At 40.7% G+C, this 19,063-nt stretch overlaps 1 protein-coding gene across 1 annotated transcript in view; it reads right to left on the bottom strand.

The window, feature by feature from the left end:
- The window catches only part of ADAM12 (ADAM metallopeptidase domain 12), a 185,732-nt gene that overhangs the window by 69,064 nt on the left and 97,605 nt on the right, over positions 1–19,063 (bottom strand). The window contains exons 4-5 of the mRNA XM_049810931.1: positions 12,984–13,062; positions 9,415–9,491 (exon numbers count right to left, since the gene is read on the bottom strand). Coding sequence (XP_049666888.1) covers positions 9,415–9,491; positions 12,984–13,062 — 156 coding nt within the window. The remainder of the gene's footprint in view (positions 1–9,414; positions 9,492–12,983; positions 13,063–19,063) is intronic.

Consider the following 19,063-nt stretch of genomic DNA (forward strand, 5'->3'; position numbering starts at 1 on the left):
TACTGATCTGAACCAAGAATCAGGGTCAGACAATTCATTTGTAGCTTCCTTAGTACCCTTGGCAAATCAGGTAAGATATATTATTTACCCATCGCACAGGCATGCTGTGCATGATGGATCACAGTTAGAAAAGCAGGACTGATTTATCACAGCAACCCTTGTAGCTCCAGCCAGGATACACTATAGCCTGCATGACATACGAGAGACCTCCGAGCAGGTCACCCCATGATTTGAGTAACCTTACACCCTACAGTTCTAAATTATTTTCAGATCTGCCTTATTCCTTGAAGACTTTAGGAAACTAGGACAGCATATTCCCTTTACTCCGATAATCAGCGGCTCTGTAATCAGCACAATCAAATAAGGATTGTTGTCTTTCCCTTGTGCAATTAATCATTTAATTTTGGAGGCAGCTGGATCCATAAATGGAGGCAGAAGTCCATCAGTCACTGTTTGAAATGGGCCAGCCTGACCATCTCCCTTTACTGACAACTCAAAGCCAACGTAAAACCATGAAGGGTTTTAATTTTAACGTTAAACATTATCGTGCTTAGAACATTAACTTAAAAAAATATAGACTTAAACAATTTTTTCAGAAGCCAGCATCTTGTTGTCAAGCGCTCACAGCCAAAACATGCCATATCCATGCCAGGTTTCCAATGTACCCCTTGTATACCCAGCAACTGTCTAAAATAACTAAATAACCATTTCTTTACCCCTCATTTTCTTTAGCTGCAGAGGATATGGACAAATGGTCAGATACCAGAGTGATTAATTTTGTTTTGTACTGAGCACGCCAGAGCGAGGGCAGCCTATTCAACTTGCTACTCAGACTCCCAGCCCAAGTGGCAGCATGAGCCTTTAAGAACAGTTCCACCTCTGCATATGAAGCAATCCCATGGTAAAAAAAAGCCTCAGATTCGGCATAAAGGAAAATATACTTTTCATTTAATGCACACTTATCCTTTGAGTGCTGCCTACAGGATATCAGCACTTGGCTTGTGACCATCTGTAATAAGATAATGAATATCAAATATGAATTCTTTTGGCCAGATCTCTGGTTTTGACTAATTTTCTTTTCCTACAATTGCATTTTTCTCCCATCGATCAGTGCCAAGCACAGCACCTTAAAAATGTAACCAGTCAAAAGCTACGGTTTCTTTCATTTTTGGTGTGGCAGAATTAGATGAACAATACCTACCAGTCATTCAGTACTAAGAATTTGATGCAAATAAAATAAATCCGTAACTACTTTTTCCGTCCACTTTTGTCACGTGTTTCAAAAAGCCTCCGTTACTCCTACACCGTTTCTGTGTCATTCTCTTGAACGTGGTTCTCCCACATTCCTGAGTCAGCCTCTGTTCCCCAAAGAACACGATGGTGCCACTTTTCAATTTTTCAGGAGACATTGGTGTTAAATAATATAATGTTTTCCAATGTGGCAAATAGACAGTATATTCAACTACAGATCCCCAGCCAAAAATTATACAAGGAACTCCAAAGGGATTTCGGCAACTCTGCGAGTACTCCAGAAGTGGCTATTCTTTAAGACCAACTTCTCCTGAAACCTGTGGGATTTCTACCATTACCTCAACCAGGCAAAAGACTACCAGAATTCCCAAGCTTATAAACTTTTGGGAAAAACGCAATATAAAATATATGTTTTTTGATCGCCAGGTATCTAATTCATGGCATGTGTATTTTCCCCAGTCCCAAACCATACTGATGCTGGGAAGTCAGAAAGATCTTGCAAACGAGCCAGGCAGGAAAGACAAGAGACAATTCGAGCTCTAAAACTATCAGGCTGTCCTTTTCATCACTGGTAGAAGAGAGGGAGGAGAAAAAAAAAAACATAAATCTATACCATATAGCATGTCCAGAGATCAGTTCACAGGCTCCAAGCCAACTGGAAGCAGCTTCAGTGTGGTCTTGAGCCTTGAGCTAATATTTTACTCTACCTCTCAACAGGGTTTGAACCCTGCTCGTGTCTGGTGGTCAGCACCATATAAACCACAGCCACATTACTGCTAATCAGCTCTAAACATGAGCGACCCATTGGTATTTACCTACCGTACGCCATTATATGCCATATGGACACATGGGGAATGTGTACAGGGGATGGCCTATGATGGGAGAACTCTCTCCATCTCAAAGAAAAAGAAATTTAAACATAACTTAAATAATTAATTGGTTATTAACAGCTGTTTAACTTGCCAGGAATCTCTCAATTAGGGAAATGCAATTTGGTGGGATAATTCCACTATTTACATTGTCCATAAAGTAAAATATGATTATTTTTTTTTCTCTTAAAAAGAAAAACCAAAACAAAACCTAATGCAAGACCAGTCATATTTCATAAATCAACAGGCTTTAGGAAATCTCAAAATATAAATGGGATTTTTCTTTTCCAGCTTGTCAGCAGAAGCAAAGGCCCTGCCAACATAAACCATCAATGCATACTTGTCTGAGAAATTGTGATGCTGAAGTAAAACTTGGCTAGGACAGCATTATATGAAACTGTTATATATTATTCTACTATACAGGGAAAGTTAAGTAAATCAATAAATCTGATATCCATGAAAGCAATTAAACATTTGGTTTTAATGAAGCTCAAAGTTATACTCATTTCTAAACAATAATAATAAAAAGCTCTATTACCACTGGAAGAGGAATGTAGATGTTTTCAGTTTGTAAGAAATTCATTAGTCTATAGAGGGCTGTCATGCTTACACACCACATATTCACATTAAGTCTGTCTCTGCCCGCAGACAAAGCGAAAGACTGCGCAGTACTCCTGTGCCACCTAAAAACCTACAGAACCCTCATCTCATAATTAACGCTACAGCTTCAAAAGTAAAGGGTTTGCTCCCACAGCTGTCCTACCGATTTCAGTGAGAATCCTAAGTGAATAGATAACAGAATTGGGGCCTTGTGGCCCCGGACTGTTGTTCTCGTGAGGCTTGTGATAGAGGTATAGCAGTTACTCACTGCAGTGTGTCTCAACATTCATGATATCAGAAGGGGATCCGTAAAGTGATAGAGCATTTTTGTCTATTTTTCTTATACGTTCTACATTCTCAGGACTTTGTATAACAAATTCCCAGGCAAGTAAGCAGGCAACCAAAAAAAAAAAAAAAAAAAGAGGAAAATTAATGGAGTAGTGAATGAAAACTTCACTTTTAGTCTGTTTTAATAAGTTGCAGATGAATACTATTGGGATAAATGAACAAGATGATCTACAGACTGTTTTTCTAATGGGCTAGGTGATCTTTAGATATTCTCAAAATGGTTTGGTCATTCTTTAACTTAAAGGACTGGCAAATCCAGAGAATGGGAGCTGGACTCCAGAGGCAGAAGCACTCCCTTCTCCACTACTGCCTCTGGGCAGCCTTGGACAGGCGATTCACCTCTTTCTGCATCAGTTCCCCACCTTTAAAATGAGGTAAATTTTAGTAACCACAGCCAATAATTATCTGTTGATGAAAAGCATCACACAAGACCCAAGTAATGCCATTATCCTACTATACTGCACATCAGGATTCCATTAAAATAACAAGTCTGACCCAAATCAACAAAGGGCAACATCTCAAAGGGAGGTTAAAGCAGTAGCATTATTGGTTTTACATATTGCAGTAGGGGTAGAGGTGTTCTCATGCAGACACATCATTAGTCAAATATGTTTTATTCCAGCCAGTGCCTTTCATTAACCTGAAAATACATTCTATAGCACAGTGTCTAAAATTTAGTCATACCCGGAGACTACTGTAGCACGCACTTAATCCTTTCTCAGTGCAAGACAGATTTGTCCAGAGTGAATGCATATTGGTCTGCAACTTTGATGCCTGGAATGTAAGCAGGGAGTTACTTGAATTGGAAGCAATAATGCAATTTCATGTCCAGCATTTGGGTTGCAAGAAACAGTAATTGTGTTATCAGAGAAAGTGTCACATGCGAGCTCAACTGGGAGGGTGACAAGACAGACAGACCAAAGAAAGCAGAGAAAAATGAAGAAGGAAAGAGGCATTAGCATCAGTGCCAATTTAGTGAGCACATTTTATAGCACTGTGCAGCAAACAGCATAGCGATAAAAGAAGGCTTGATTCAAACTTGCACATCACATCGAGGCTCATAGGATGCTTTTTCAAGTCACAAAATGTATAAAAATAGTTTTAGGGTTAGGTTTTTGGTTTGTTGGGTGTTTTTTTTTTTTGTTTTGGTGTTGTTTTTTTTTTTAAATTAAGTGCTGAAAGACACAGACTTGATGGAGAAGGGGCAGGCTCAAACAGCCGGGTACAGTTTATCTCTCATACTTCTCCTGGCAGTAGTAGTGATGCTTGGGGGATTACTCTGCACCTGGGGACAGCGTGCACGTAATTGTCAACGAATGGACATGATGTTCATCTCAGATCACAGAGGTGATCGTGATTCAGGAGCTGTTTACCACTTGAACAGCCAGAATACAGAAGTTCTGAAACCCCAGAAGCTGAATGCTTTCTAACATTAAGCTCAAAAACCTCCGGTAGTTTGTCGGTCAGATAACTTACAAACCATGTGAGATGTTTATATGAACTAAAAGCTCTTCAGAAAGTATGGAGAAAAAGCACACATCCAAACCAGTGCTTTTCTCAGCTGGGATTTTCTCCTAACTTCTTTTTTGGATGAAATCTCCCCTTCTGGGGGGAAATCATGCTTGAGGAGTCAGGAGGAATTTAAATCTTTTTCTCACTGGTTTCCTACTTCCATGACTTTTTTAAATAGTTGATGTCTGGAGTGTCATATTTAAATCCCCTCTTCAGCTGACTGCGTCTGGGATGCAGTGGGTTCAGCCAGACCATTTGAAAAATGGATGGCTGTAGTATTGGCAGCCTTGTGTAGCATAACTATGTAATCCCATTAAAAATGACTTTCCGTTCAGTTCTGGGGCCTTATCCCCATCACTGTCACTGTAGACACCGTGCCGATGAGGTTGGACAATGACGGAATACTTTTTGTATGTGAGAATAGGCTTATTATCTAACAGTTGGGTAACTCTGAGGGATTCTTAGGATTTTCAAGAGCCTTTTAGTGTTGTAGAAAGAAAAGGCTTCCTGTGAGAGTTGTATCCTTAAACTACCAAGGCATTTCTGAGAGCACTTCTCAAGCTCCCCCCTCCAGAGAGGTCACTGCGGATGCCTGTGTGGCTGCACATCCCCGCGCCAGCATCCTCTGCCAGCCCCTGGACCGTGGAGATTGTGCTCTTCTTCAGGCTGCATTTTCCTGTGTATTTGCTGGGTTCTGCATTTGCAGAGAAAGTAATAGGGGAAAAATCATTCAAGTTTATACAAATTTATCACAGAAGATGTGGGTGGTGGCTAGAGGCCGAAATGATTTGCTAAAAACTTGAAGAGCCTCCGAGCTAGATAAACAGAAGGGTATTTCCTGAGGACAGGAAGGAAACAACTTGACTTTGTCGTACCATCACCTTCCCACAAGCTTTGACGGTCTAATTGGCTTTCTTATCCAGATGGAAGCGCCGGAAATCCTGATTACCCATTGTTCCCATTTCGCACATTCAGCATTTACTGTCTCCTCTCTGCCATTCAGCTCTTCCTCCTCTGGAGGAGCCAGCAGGATACAGATTATGGCATGATTATATTCTCCTCTAACCTGCATTTTAGGCAGCTATCACTGTCAATCCGACTATTTATGCCATTGTAATCCTACGTGAAGGGAGGCACTGGAATGTTACGTCTGAGAGGATATAACATAGCTGGAATACGTGAGGGTCTGTGTACGAGAGAGGCGAGCCTGCTTCTCCCCTATCTTTGTATCTCACCCCCTCTATCTGCCTGAAAAACGTAAACTAGTCAAAACTCTCTTAGTTTGCAGATTTCACTCTTGATTCTTTCTGTAGCTCATCGTAATCATGTCATGTTTACAAGCTAATAACACACCCCAAACGCTCAGCCACATGGCTGCACTGTAAGTAAGAACTTGATGGTTGCAGTAGGTCAGAGCAAGGTTGCTCCAGCTCAGCACCTTCTCTCTGGACTTGGCCAACAGCAGGTACTTAAGGGGGTAAGACATAAGAACATACCAAGCACCCCCCAGTTGGCAGCCCCAGGTCTGACAGCAGGAGTGTCAGGGACATCTTTGGGTTTCACAGCCCTGGAGAGGCTCCCCCAGCTCCCCTCCCCAAATTGTCTTATCTTTTTTGAATCTACTGATAACTTTTTACATTGACACCCACCTGCGACAGTGAGCTCCACAGCTTCATTATGTGGTGAATAAAAAAGTACTTGCCTTTGCTCTACAGTTTCATTTGATGTCTCCTAATTTGGGGGTTATGAAAAATATTCGGTAATTGTCCCCTCTTCTTCGTTTCATCATACCCCTTTCTCCGTCATCTCCTTTCAAAAGTGACAAATCCTAGTCTATTTTCTCTTCTTGGATAAAAGCTGTTCCATACCTTTGATCATAATTTTTGCCCTTCTCTGTACCTTTTCTGGATATAATGCTTCCTCTTCTGAGATGAGGATGGGGAGGGGAAAACAAGAACTGCATGCAGAATTCGAGATGTGAGTGCACTATGGATTTATAAAGTGGTAATGAGGGTTTTTGTTCTATCCTCTATTTTTGTCTCAGTAATTCCTATGATCCTTTTTGCTTCTTTGACTACCACTGAGCACTCAGGCTTCAGAGCATACTAAAATGTGGAACCTATTCTTTATGGCTAGTTTCATGTCTTTTAATGAACTCTCCTAATCTGGGGGAAAAGACGCAGTCCCTACCTATCCACACGTGGAACAATGCCCAGGGTGCCTGTCTAGTAGGAGTGGGAGAATATTAGTGCTCTGAGATTTCAGTGAGCTAACAGCTTGCACTTCCTTTCATTAGATGTTTTTCAGGCGCTGAAACTTCAGCTCCATGCAACAGCTGCGTGAGGTAGGTAAGAATCATTAAATGAATTTCACAGATGGAGCAACTGAGACAGAGAGATTTGTCCAGTTCACTTAGAAACTGTCACAAAGCCAGGAACAGACCCTGAGAACGAGACCAGTCTTTCCTTCTACCGGCTGCTGCAAGTGAAGCGGCTGCTCCAGGGACTGTCCTCACCCAGGGCTCCACGGCCACACGATGTCTTATGTCTCTGCCCCTGCAGCTTGCAGTCTTTGTCATGCCATGGAAAAAACAGGGTCCCTACTCTAGCAAGTTGGTGGGCAAGCACATCATCCCATCCCATCCCATCCCATCCATCTCGTTCTGTCCTATCCTATCCTATCCATAACCATTCTTTCAAGTTGCAATACTAGTAAAGTTGCCAGCAAAGTAAGCCATGAAGTAGTTTTGAACTGTCCTATTTCTCCTCATATTATTTCAGACTGGATCACCTGCAGTAAATCATAGAATCATAGAACGGTTTGGGTTGGAAGGGATCTTTAAAGTTCATCTAGTCCACCCGCCCCTGCAATGAGCAGGGACATCTTCACCTCAATCTTTCCACTCAAATTCTCAAGGGATGTAGTGCCACACTAATGGTTTGGTGGCAGAGGTATACAGTGACCTGTGGGCCTGATTCTGGAAGATACTTAGTGCTGTCAGGACCTCAGTGCAGCTACTTGGGATGTCACGCCACCTGGCCTTTTATTCCTAACCAGTTTTAATGAGAGGGCCTGGGTGGTTCAAGGAGCTGACAGTGCATTATGAAGCCTTTTAAATAGACATTGCTGGCTCAGATCAAGCACAGGTAATGACCGGAGGTTATTACTATTGGCTATCAGGCTGTGCAATGAGTTTTGTGCAGTAAGTCAACAGGCATCCTTAGCACAAACCGTTCTCGCTCGTGGACACTTTCTTAAGCAACCTCAGCAGCGAATGCAGTGATTAAATGGGCACAGATACTGACATACGTCCTCAGTTGTTCTCCTGCTAGAGCAAAACACGCGTTGGCAGGGAAACTTATGAAACTTTGTACCGAAAAAGATGCTGCTACACTTTTCCTGTGGGGAAGGAGCCTAATACTGTCAGCTTGCACTTTGGGGATTTATCTGGAATAGTGCCAAATAAGAGAAAAATGTCACTGCCAGCATATGTCGCCTTGACATACCTGACTACCTAAAACTGGGAAACAACTCTGTGAGCTCAACAATTCTAATTCACATTAGAGAAGAAAGAAAATGCTTTTAATGTGGAGAAGAGTAATTTCTGTTGAGAGTTCTTAAATGTCTAGGTAGCTCTGGAACAAGACATTGGTGCAGACCCTGTCCCACAGGGTGCAAATCTTCCCCGTGGACCTTGCAGCAATACAATCCCTTTAACTAAAATACCAAGAGCACTGCATTATATTTTTACAGACTGCGAGGACGACTGGTGAATGCAGACTGCCACAGTCCGTGCAAGGGGTTAATTGGAGTAACCTTGCAGAACACGCCAGATACATACCGAAGCACCCATAAACCCCCTCTCTGTGTGGGAATGAGCCACAGCAACCCCATCCACTACAGCAAACGGGTCCCTCCGACAGGGAGAGGGGTCCTGGTAACAAACTGTTTGCTCTCTCTGCTGCTGTCTGTCCCAGAGCTCCGTCGTAAAAGCCTTGATAATGCCACTATTGCGCAAAATGCAAAACCAAGGGAAAAAGACTACAGCTACTCGTGCTGTTTGTAGAGAAATTAAACAAATCCAGAAAATGTTGAGATAGCTGGAAATCTGACAGGAAAACTGGGTTTTCCAGGGAGAACACTAGAGCCAATTTACAGTTAATCACTGTGATTTGGAACAGCTCTGTGAGTAAATACCCGTCTCTGATTGTCCAAGTAAGGAAGATAATTGTTTCCTGAACCGTGTCCATTGTGTATTTAAAATATTGTCAGCCTGTTCCTTTCTCAAACCTAGAAGAGGTTTGCTTTTCGGCACTGTAAATCTGCTACTCTTCTGTTAAGAAGTAGCTAAAAATCCTAATGCTGAGCATCATACCTGCCACGAACGCAATTTATTGAGCTCCACAGCCATGTTTATAAAGCAATCTCTCCTAATGATGAGACTGCTGGATGATGCATGGGTTCGCAGCTGCAAAGCAGTCCAGTCATCACTGGTGAAACAGCTTTGAGGACAAGAAGGACTGGAGGGCCACCGGGCACTGCTAGCCCAAAAATGTGCCAAGTACTGCGCTGCTGCAAAAGGGCACAGGGAAGGGTGGGCAGCAACAGAGAAGGGAAATCATGGAAAACCCCCAGATTGCATTACCTATTTCTTTTTTTTTCTCCTCAGAGCAAGTAGAGGCAAAACGTTTTTACAGAGATTGTACCAACATTTGAAAAACGGATATTGATACTTTCATTACAAGGCAAAACAAAAACTCAACGGGTACTAGGGTGCTTTCTTCAGGAGCTCAGGTACTACTAATACTCAAGTATTACTGAAATATTGGCTCACCTGAGTCCAGAGCAGGTACTGAGACTGACTGAGGAGTCGGGGTACCCTCGTACATTGCCGTGGTAATAGCAGTGACCCTGATCGCAAAAAAAGAGAAAACATTTCAATAGTCATAAATGGTCTTTGCTCTCTAGTTTTCTCATGGTTTTCCATCCCTTTTATTTCAAAGCGATTATCAATTTCAGGCTACAGCATTCAGAACCACACTGACAGAACCTTTTGTGCCCCACTAAATATTCACTGTACTTAACAGTCCAAATGGTTCCTAAATGGAAATCTTGGGTGTTTTTTAAACCCCGAAGTGTGGGAGTGTTTTTTTTTTGCTTTGTTTTGTTTGGTGTTGTGGGTTTTTTAGAGAGGGTCAATGGTGTTTAAATTGCATGACTGACCACCTTTTCCTGTGTTATTTTAGTTAAAACTATAATATGGAATATTTTATAAAATTAATCAGGTGAACAAATCAGCTGACACATTTTGCTACTTTCTGTAAAGGCACATTTTTATTCAAGGTCATTCACATCTATGTGTGTCTATAAGAGGTAGCTATGTATAAAGAGAAGTATAAAAAAGCCAGTCCTAACCCTACAGTTTGAAAAAAATCACAGAGGAGATGAAGGGAAAGGGAAACAGGTTGGAAAGGAAACCTTTTATTGAATTACCTAACCGAGTGGCTGCATGTTATTAAGAACAACCAAGAATAAGAGGGTCTTCTATTTTGAGAGGCAATAATCCAATTTCATTTTGTGGCTAGGTTATTGTATTTCCTTAATAATCTACTGCTTGCAAAAGGCACCCACAACAGAGATACTTTCTCAGCACATATACATATCTGTCTGGAATCAAGGTTAATTTTATTGTTGACTAAAGGTTATATTACATTCCCAATTATGTGACTGGCTGGAAAGCAATGCCTGTGTCACGTCCAGCATTTCTTTTCTCATGGCTCCTTTGAATGCCACCTGGAAACTGAAAACACTGTTGTAAAAGGTTCCTATCTTATTAGCGCAAAGGAAAGTTATCACTCATGCTTCAACCTGACAGTCATCTCACCGTGCCTTTTTATTATTTGGTTCATTCACATCCATCTAGCTGCATTAATTAACCTTTTCAGTTTTGGGGCATGGCTTTGACTTACAAAGCCTCACATAGCAGACTGCTAAAGACCACCTTGATTTTGTTAAAGAAAGCAATAGCCATGAAAATGCTAGGCAAGATGGAGTTATTCAAATATGAATTTTCTGCAAATAAGGTTATACCATGAAAAATATTTATTCAGAGCATTTGTGTTTCCAACATGAGCAACTGAACACAGAACAGCAACATCTGACTTTCTAAATACACATCTCAATAGCTTTCCTCAGTGAAAGAAATGACAGAAGCGGCGTAATAGTGTTTTACTCTTGGGCATTTTTATCATCAGTACTCATAAAGAGTCAGTAACACATTAGCAAGGATAAAGCCACAATAGAAGGGAGGAAGTCGTAGACTGAATTTTTGGGGGTTGATTGCTTCAGTCACAATTGCTGTGGATGTCAAAGTTTTCCGTGTAAGTGTACTATTTCACTTCGTAGTTCAGAGCTCTTACGAAGGCAGTCTTTGGGGTTTAGCATCACTGGTGTTAAGCACAGTTCTCAGTTAAAAGGGGAAGGGAAAGCTGATATCTCGTCCCACACAGGCTGCTGCTGCGGTCTAGCTGTCTTTATCAAAGAGTGAATTATGGCAAAGGTCCTGATTTCTTTCCCTCTCCACACACAACTTGTCATTTTATTAACTTTGAGCTCCTTGTTGTGGCCCATTTCACAACTTCTCTGAGATCCACATGCTATGTGATGCCAAAGTTCAATACTGAAAATGTAAACTTATCAGACCATGGCCTGCAATTGGACTGGTAGAAAATTGATTTCTAGCTCAGTAACTTCACTGAACTGCAGGATTATTTATTTTTTTTTTCCTATCACGTCTTTTTATACCTGTAAACTAATATATAAAATGGATGACCCCCTAAAACCAAATAATTACCATGGCTGATTTGTCATACGTAAAACAGTACTCTACCCTTACTTGAGATCATTTAATAAAAACCAGCTTTTGACAACTGCAAATTTTTCAAGTGCTATAAACCAGAAAAATAACCTAGACACTGACTCGCATGCTAGAGAAACTCCCCAAATGACAGCTCCACAAACCTGACTTGGTTTGACCTCCAAGCAGAATTTGACTAAGCAACTTTTCAACGGGAAATTGGATTTGGTTTCAACTACAGACTATATTGATGTCCTCAGTGAAGAAGAGATATAAAAATAAAATCACAGAGACTTATCTTTTTTAAACCATATTGCAGTATTTAATGAAAAATTATTTCACTGATCTCTCAAAAAAAAAAAAAACTTTTAGGCAGCAAAATGCACTGTCAGTTTAATCATGACTTACTGCCATTATGAAAACAGATTTTTTTTTTAGTAAGGGAAAGCCTAGCTATCATTAGCTGTACACATATTCATGTTAACGTAAGTTAATCTGTCAAAGACTTGTGTGCTTCATTTCTTTCCTTTTATTTCCTTTAGGAGTCTATACAGTCTTCTTGTTTCTAAAACAAATGTCTATTTTCTACTAAGCTGATTTTGAAGAAGATATGAGCATCCAGCAAAAAAGAAAACACTGAAAGCTTTCACAGTGATTGCTTTACTTGGGAGGTCTGGAGCTATAATGAAGATGCTTTTTCAGAAGTAAGATGTTATGCATAAAAATAATGCCTTTCACTGATACCAACAAAACCCATTATGGATAGGAACACAAAGCAGGATGACTCTTCTGACAGTGTCAATAAATAAATAACATAACATAACAGATACTTTGCAGCACTTAGGCAGATAAAAGATAAACTTTGTAATTAAAATCGCGTGCTGCATTGTTTCTAATTAAGGCGTTCATACTGTCAGAGGACAAAAACCTTACTGCCTTAAAGCCTTTTTTATTTATAAAAAGCAGTTTTTTACTACTGACTTTAACACGGATCATAGTAGCCATATTTTTTTATATATAAACATAAACATACACATACATACATACATATGTGTATGTATAAAGTATATCCACAACAGTCTTAAGGTCTGGTTTAAAAAATAAACCCAAACAACGAACCCTCTCTCCCAAACCTCAGCCATGGCTTCCCCAATGTGGAAAGACACCCAAGCCTTCAAACCCTCTGATGTGAGCTTCTGCACTATAGAAATCAGATATTTAGGGCTTTCTTCCTAACTGAACCAGGACTTTCCTTCATAACTGATCAACGATGACTGCATTTATTACAAAATTTTAATGGGTCCATTTCCAAGAAGCTGAATATATCGTACAGATTTTAGAAGTCACCTGGTTGAAACCCCAACGCTTGCCTTTAAAGTCTCTCTCTAAAAATTCATGTGTAGGATCACAGCAGTCAAAAGGTACTGAAGGCAACAATAAAAAAAGATCACACATCGAGCTGTTTCATCCCATGGCTCAGATCCCGGCAGAGAGCACTTTGGGTTTTAACGATGAAGCATCATGTAGCCACGAAACACCAACCTTACCGTGTAATTGCGTGCGAGAACCACATCAGTGCCGTCTTTCAAATAATGTGTTTCTGTGAAGCTGCTGGCTAACAGGCCCCTGAAAAAAACAGAGCACACGTAATATTAAGGCCACGTCACCTTGACTTTGTCCTTTAGTGGTTCCGTTTGAGATAGCGATCAAAGCCAAGCATTAACGATACAATGACTACTGGGGCTGTGTGCGAAATAAGAGAAAATATAACTCCAAATACCGAAGCTGCAGTGCATGAACACTTCCTTCATTAATTGTAAAAAGACTACAAGTTTCCAGACTGCTTTCTCTTCCAAATGAGGACTGCATGCCAGCATATTTCAGTATTGAACCTTCTATGTAATTTTCAACACATTCTGAAATTTAGACATTTGGAGTATTGTTAAGTAATGGTGGTTTGCGGAAAAGGAAAATGTTTTTCCCTGTGTTACTTATTTTACTATATAATGTATTGTATTCATCAGCAAGTGACCACCCAGAGACTAGTTTAGCTCTTGGTAAATGAAAAAAAAATATTTCGTTGACTCTCAAGGAAAAACGCTCCGAGAACATTACAGAAGTTAGAGAACTGGATTTATTCCGATCATCTGAAAAGGATAATCATGAATGGAAATCTAACAACTTGAAATAATGGATCAGGAGTTGGTAGAAGACCATGTCTGTGATGAGATATTTTGTTCTCATTCTCTCCACCACACTTCCACTCCTGCCTTTGGCAATGATATAAAAAATTTTGACTTGCAATTGCCATTTTCCAGAAGTCTCCAGAGAAGGGCATGTGCGTGACAGCTATGAAAACTTTTCTTTTTGTAGTAAACTCATGGAATAGGGAAAGCAGCATCTGCCTTTAAAAAAAAAAAAAAAAAAAAAAAAATCTTGCTATTGATCTGTTTTTCAACTCCTTATCTAAAGAGCATTTCTAACACGGCCAGAAGGAAGAATACATTTCCACATTTACTCCTAACATAGGTCTTAAGCTATGCTCCTCAACACAAACGTGCTTGAGTTTTGACAAATATTCTAGTGAAATGCAAAAGCACAATATGGAAGAAACCAAACATAAATGCCAGCATCACCTTCAGAAAACTGGAGAGTTTGGACTATTGAAAATCTTTGGCACAGTGTTTCACAGTGTTCTTTCTCTTCCACTTCAAAGACGTGTTTCTCCCTTGGGTTGTTCATTTGAACAAACCGGGCCCTTTTATTTAAAGCTGGTTAATGCTGCACTCTTGCATATATATTAGCGTGAACTAGCACACAGTCTCAGTGCACATTTCTTGCACTTTATATAAACATTAAAACTAGAACATGAACAAACATTTAATTTTCGTTACTGATTTATTTGCATCACATTAATATCCAATGGTTCACTCACGATCAGGACCTGCTTGTGCTAGCAACTGTACTAACACTTATTAGAGAGAAAACCCATCTTTAAAAGCTTCTATCTTAAGATAGAAGAAAAAAAAAGATGAAAGAAGACCAAAACAAAGAAAGGAAAAAAAAAAGGAAGGAAACGGCAATGTAAAAAGGTGAAGATAGCAAAGCCCCAACACAATGCATATTCAAGAGCAGTTTCTCACTTTACATTTTTCAGCTTGTGGGAAATGTTAGTATATTAATAGGTACCGAATGTTAAAACACTGCAGCATTTGGTGGGTTGTAGAGGAACTGCTCTGGATCTCAGCCAACCACCACACCTAGAGCAGGATTTGGTTGCCCAGCCAAGCACCTAGTGTTGATTTAGATACTCTCTCTATTTCACCAACCAGCTCTGTAGGGACATCTCAACCCCCTGTGGTGTCTCGGAGGGCACTTGACACCAACGTTTATCTCACCTCTTGTGCCTGCAGCCTCTAGAAGGCCTGCCTGAAACAAAGTGTGCTGTGTCCATGTTTCCTACCGTCTCATTATTACAAAGAGCAGCTGCTTTCTTAATTATCATTATTATTTATATAACAACAATGCTAAGTTCTGCGCTTAGCAGGCATTAATTGCCTTTGTAAAGGCAAAAGGTAAGATTCCATCGTTGCTGAAACCAGCAGAGTTCTGCTGTGCACTTTTTGGAAACGGGATTTTATATAGGATACCAGAGCGATTTTTATTTAATGGGACAAAATACAGGCAAGGGATATGGTAACAGATGTAGCATAAGGGCAAGATGATTGAGCAATATACTTGCTTTGTGCTCTGCTATTTCCAAAGTGTTTGACAGCAGTGATGATAAAGGTGACCTTTCTGCTTCTGTTCATTCTACCCTCAGGCAAAGAGTTAGAAAATATTTCATAGATTCATAGATTTTAATACCAGAAGGGAGCGCTGTGATCAGCAATCCCACCTGCCGCATTACATAGGCCATTTGACTTGAATTATTCTTCTAGTAGGATGACCGTGATGGAACCGCATCCATTTTCTTACTGTATAAAGCCCTTGTCTGGACCTCCCATGATGAAGAAGCTATCACAAGCCTGATAAGTTTTTAACAGTTAATTAAGCTCAATGTAAAAACACTGCACTTTGTCTCTAGATTGACTGTATCAACATTCAGTTTCCAGCCACTGCATCTCATTCCCTTCCATCGCTGCTTCATTTTCATTTGAGTCTTTCATGGACAGTTCTACTTACCAAAGTGAGGGAATATCGCAGGCAAACAAATTCCTGGTGTAGCTGTCCTCAATCTCCCTATCAGGATGGAAGTTTGCGGTCTACCCTGATGAAATACCGGCTGAACATAAGAATTCCCAGTGTGAGTAGTAAAAGACTGGTAAGAACATCAAGCTGATGGAGTCCCACTATTGGTCTAACCTAATAAAATAAAAAGCATGCCCCGATGTAGAAGCCAAAGTAGGATTTCAAATGACGGAACTTTCATGTACCACTGAAGGACCTTTTTTAAGAAAATGAGGAAGTTTTTCAGAAGTCTGCATTAACACTCCTTCAGTTTAGTAACTAAGGCATCACTGCTGAGACTTCTGTTTTCCTGCCACGTACGGTGCCAGTACTAGTTTGAGAGCAAGACAGAGGAAAGGTTTTCTCTGCACTGTAGAGGCTGGGGACCTCTGCGAGACATGTTGCCAGGGAGTCCAACAATTTTGGGGAGAAAGAAGCTGTTATCCCCACTTTCAAAATGCCTGATAGCTTAAAAGCTGTATAACCCTATAAGCACACAGCATTAGTATCCAGGGACAGCAAGTCATGTAAAGGCATGTCTTGAAAGTTTATGAAAACTAAGTGTAACAAGCACTCAAATTCCACAACCGAGCGTGCACCACTTCACTTTCCAATTATGACAATAATTTTTAACATACCAAACAATGAATTCAACATATGTGTCTATTAGGTAATTTAATTACCCTCCCACCCCCCAAAGATATGCAAAGTAATAGATTGATTTACTTTTCTGGTTTTGACCCACAGTAAAGGAGATGAATAGAGGGAAGTAAATTAATTTAGATGGCAAGCTACTTAACCTAATTGGATCAATGTAGTTTTGAAAGAGCAGGGATCAAAATAACATTAATATATCACAGTGTAATTCATCACCACGTCTGGAGTTTCAAATGTTGTCAGCTACAACGCTCAACAGTACCAGATGATTATCAGTTTTTTGCACTGCATGAAGAAGCAGAAACAAATGCTTTTGAGAACCAGATCAACTGCTGGATATGATTAAAAAAAAAATCGGCTGAAGCAACACCACAACTTTCTCATTTAGTCTCTGAAGATGCAAAAGTGCAATTCTTGAGTTAAATTACTTATGTACTTAGTTGCTGTGTTTGTCAGCACCGCGGATTTTTTCAGATTTCCCAGAGCCAAATTAACATGTAGAAGCTTCGATGGCCCAGAAGGACAAGTTTTATCCTTCCTGATCTATGACAGACACAGCACAGGCTTCATCATCCTCTGTAAATCAGTAGGAAGCTTACCCGTCAGATTTGCTGAAACATTTTCAGGTGTCAAGTAGCTTTCACTAACCTAAGCCTCAGGGAATATGATGACCATTATTTAAACTTCTAACTCTCACCTTCCTGGCTGCCCACAATGTGAAGTCTTAGGTGGTTTGTTTGGGGAGGGGGAAAATGTCCTGTTTCAAACACATCACATTTTTTACTCAATCCATTTAATGACAGGAATGGTAATTTAATGCACCGCCTCTCACTTGCAAATGAGAAAATCAGTCTTTGCTCTCCTGGCACCAATATATTATTTTAAAAGGTTATAATGATATTTCATCACCCAGGGAGAGTCAGAAAGACAGAGTCGCAGAAGTTAGAGATGGCAGAAAATCTAGTGGATCATACAGATGGTCTCCCTGAAAGCCAAATATGCTGTAGATCAAATTAGGTTCTGTCTCGTCGAGCTTCAAATGTCAGAAGCAATGCTGATCCCACCACTTTCAACGGGAGATTACTTTGCATTCCAACAGCTGTTACTGTCATGATGCATTTCCTGACATTCAGCCTTTTCTAGTTTTTCCTAGTTACACTTCTTTCAGTAGCTGAAACAATTTTTTTTCCTTCCTGGTACATATAGCATTCAGTTAGGTGCAGATTATTATCAAATTCTCCCTTAACCATCCACATGCCAAGTATAGAATATCAGGGTATAAAAAATGACAAGAACTGTGTACTCTTCATGTTAACGTTACAGGAAAAATCTAAGCGTCATCACAGTAAGAGCAGACACCAGGGTTCCCCTTGGCGATATAGGAGAAACCGGTAGACAAAAGCCTAAGGAGCAAATCTCTTTCTAACAGTACACAGGCTTGTTTTTCGATCTGTCTTTTAGGATGAGACTTCTTTGGTTGCCCTCCCTGTTCCAGGTCATCCCCCAGCAATACATCTGGGGGAAGGCACCAACATTGTTATCCATCAAAATGATCTACAAATCTCTCAAAGCTGCTCTGTAAGACTGAAGCGACATCCAGCAACCGAGATTCAACAGCACTGCTTTAAAGCCAAACGAAACGATGTCTGGATGGTCTGGTACGCATTTCTTCAACATATCCTGGGTGGTACGTGGCTCGCCATTACACATCTCAGAAGTACCATGCCTTGCTCTGGCCTGACATGGAGCATAAAACTTGACCTTTGCTTCAGTAGGGAATCAGGGCTGGCAGACGACACTCAAGTTTTTACAGTAAAAAATCCCTGCTTCTGCTAGCACTGTCTGACGGTTAGTGCTAGAGACCTGGGCTGCTTCTCCTGGGCAGCCCAAACCCACCAGCACTGCCAGGGATGGGGCGTCATCTGCCTACTACCATCAAGCATTAACGAGGCCTTTGAGATGGGGTAAAGTGAAGCAGGAACCGGACACTTAGCTAAAATAAACGCCTGAAACAGAAACACCATGAGCAATTTCTAAAAGCAGCACTGTGTTTTCTTTTGGATCTCATGGAGGTGTAAAGCAGCCTCAAATCTGAGCTAGAACACCGTCGACTATTTGATTCTGAGGCCTGACATGCCTAGGAATGAATCTTGGGTAATCTGCATATACACTGCAAGACTCACAGCACTGAGATGTGTGATCTGATTTTAGTTTATGCAACTCCTTATCCTGTAGAAAGGTTTGGAAATGCAGCCCCTGATCTTCCCCTTAAATCTTGTTTCAAACACGGTCACACATGGACATCTGTGTTCTGGGTCCAACGTCACAGCAGCGCGCTCTTTGGTTAGGAGGTCGCACAGATTGCTTTTAAGGATACGGAGAAGGTGCTGTGAACCTCTTGAGCTTTGGAGACGGACACACACTTTTCCTGCCCTCAAGTTTGCTCTTCTGCTTACCTTTGGTTTCGATTAACTTGTCAGTGTAGTTACTCTACTTTAAGAACCGGTGTTTTAGGAAGAACATTAAATATTCCTGTGACTTCTTAAATGATAACAGTCAGCTGCTTCTACCTACTCTGTGGGAGCATTGATCATAACAAGCCAGCGGTAGTGCAGGGCTGTGGTGCTTCCCTTCTCCTCAGATATGCTGCCTGCAGCTCCGACAGACATCTGACCTTTACTTATACTTGTTACTCTTTCTCCTCCTTCCGAATGATAAAGTGCCTGTTTTCTCCCCCATC

This window comes from Accipiter gentilis, chromosome 9 (assembly GCF_929443795.1).
Source record: "Accipiter gentilis chromosome 9, bAccGen1.1, whole genome shotgun sequence".
In the NCBI taxonomy this organism is placed as follows: Eukaryota; Metazoa; Chordata; class Aves; order Accipitriformes; family Accipitridae; genus Astur; species Astur gentilis.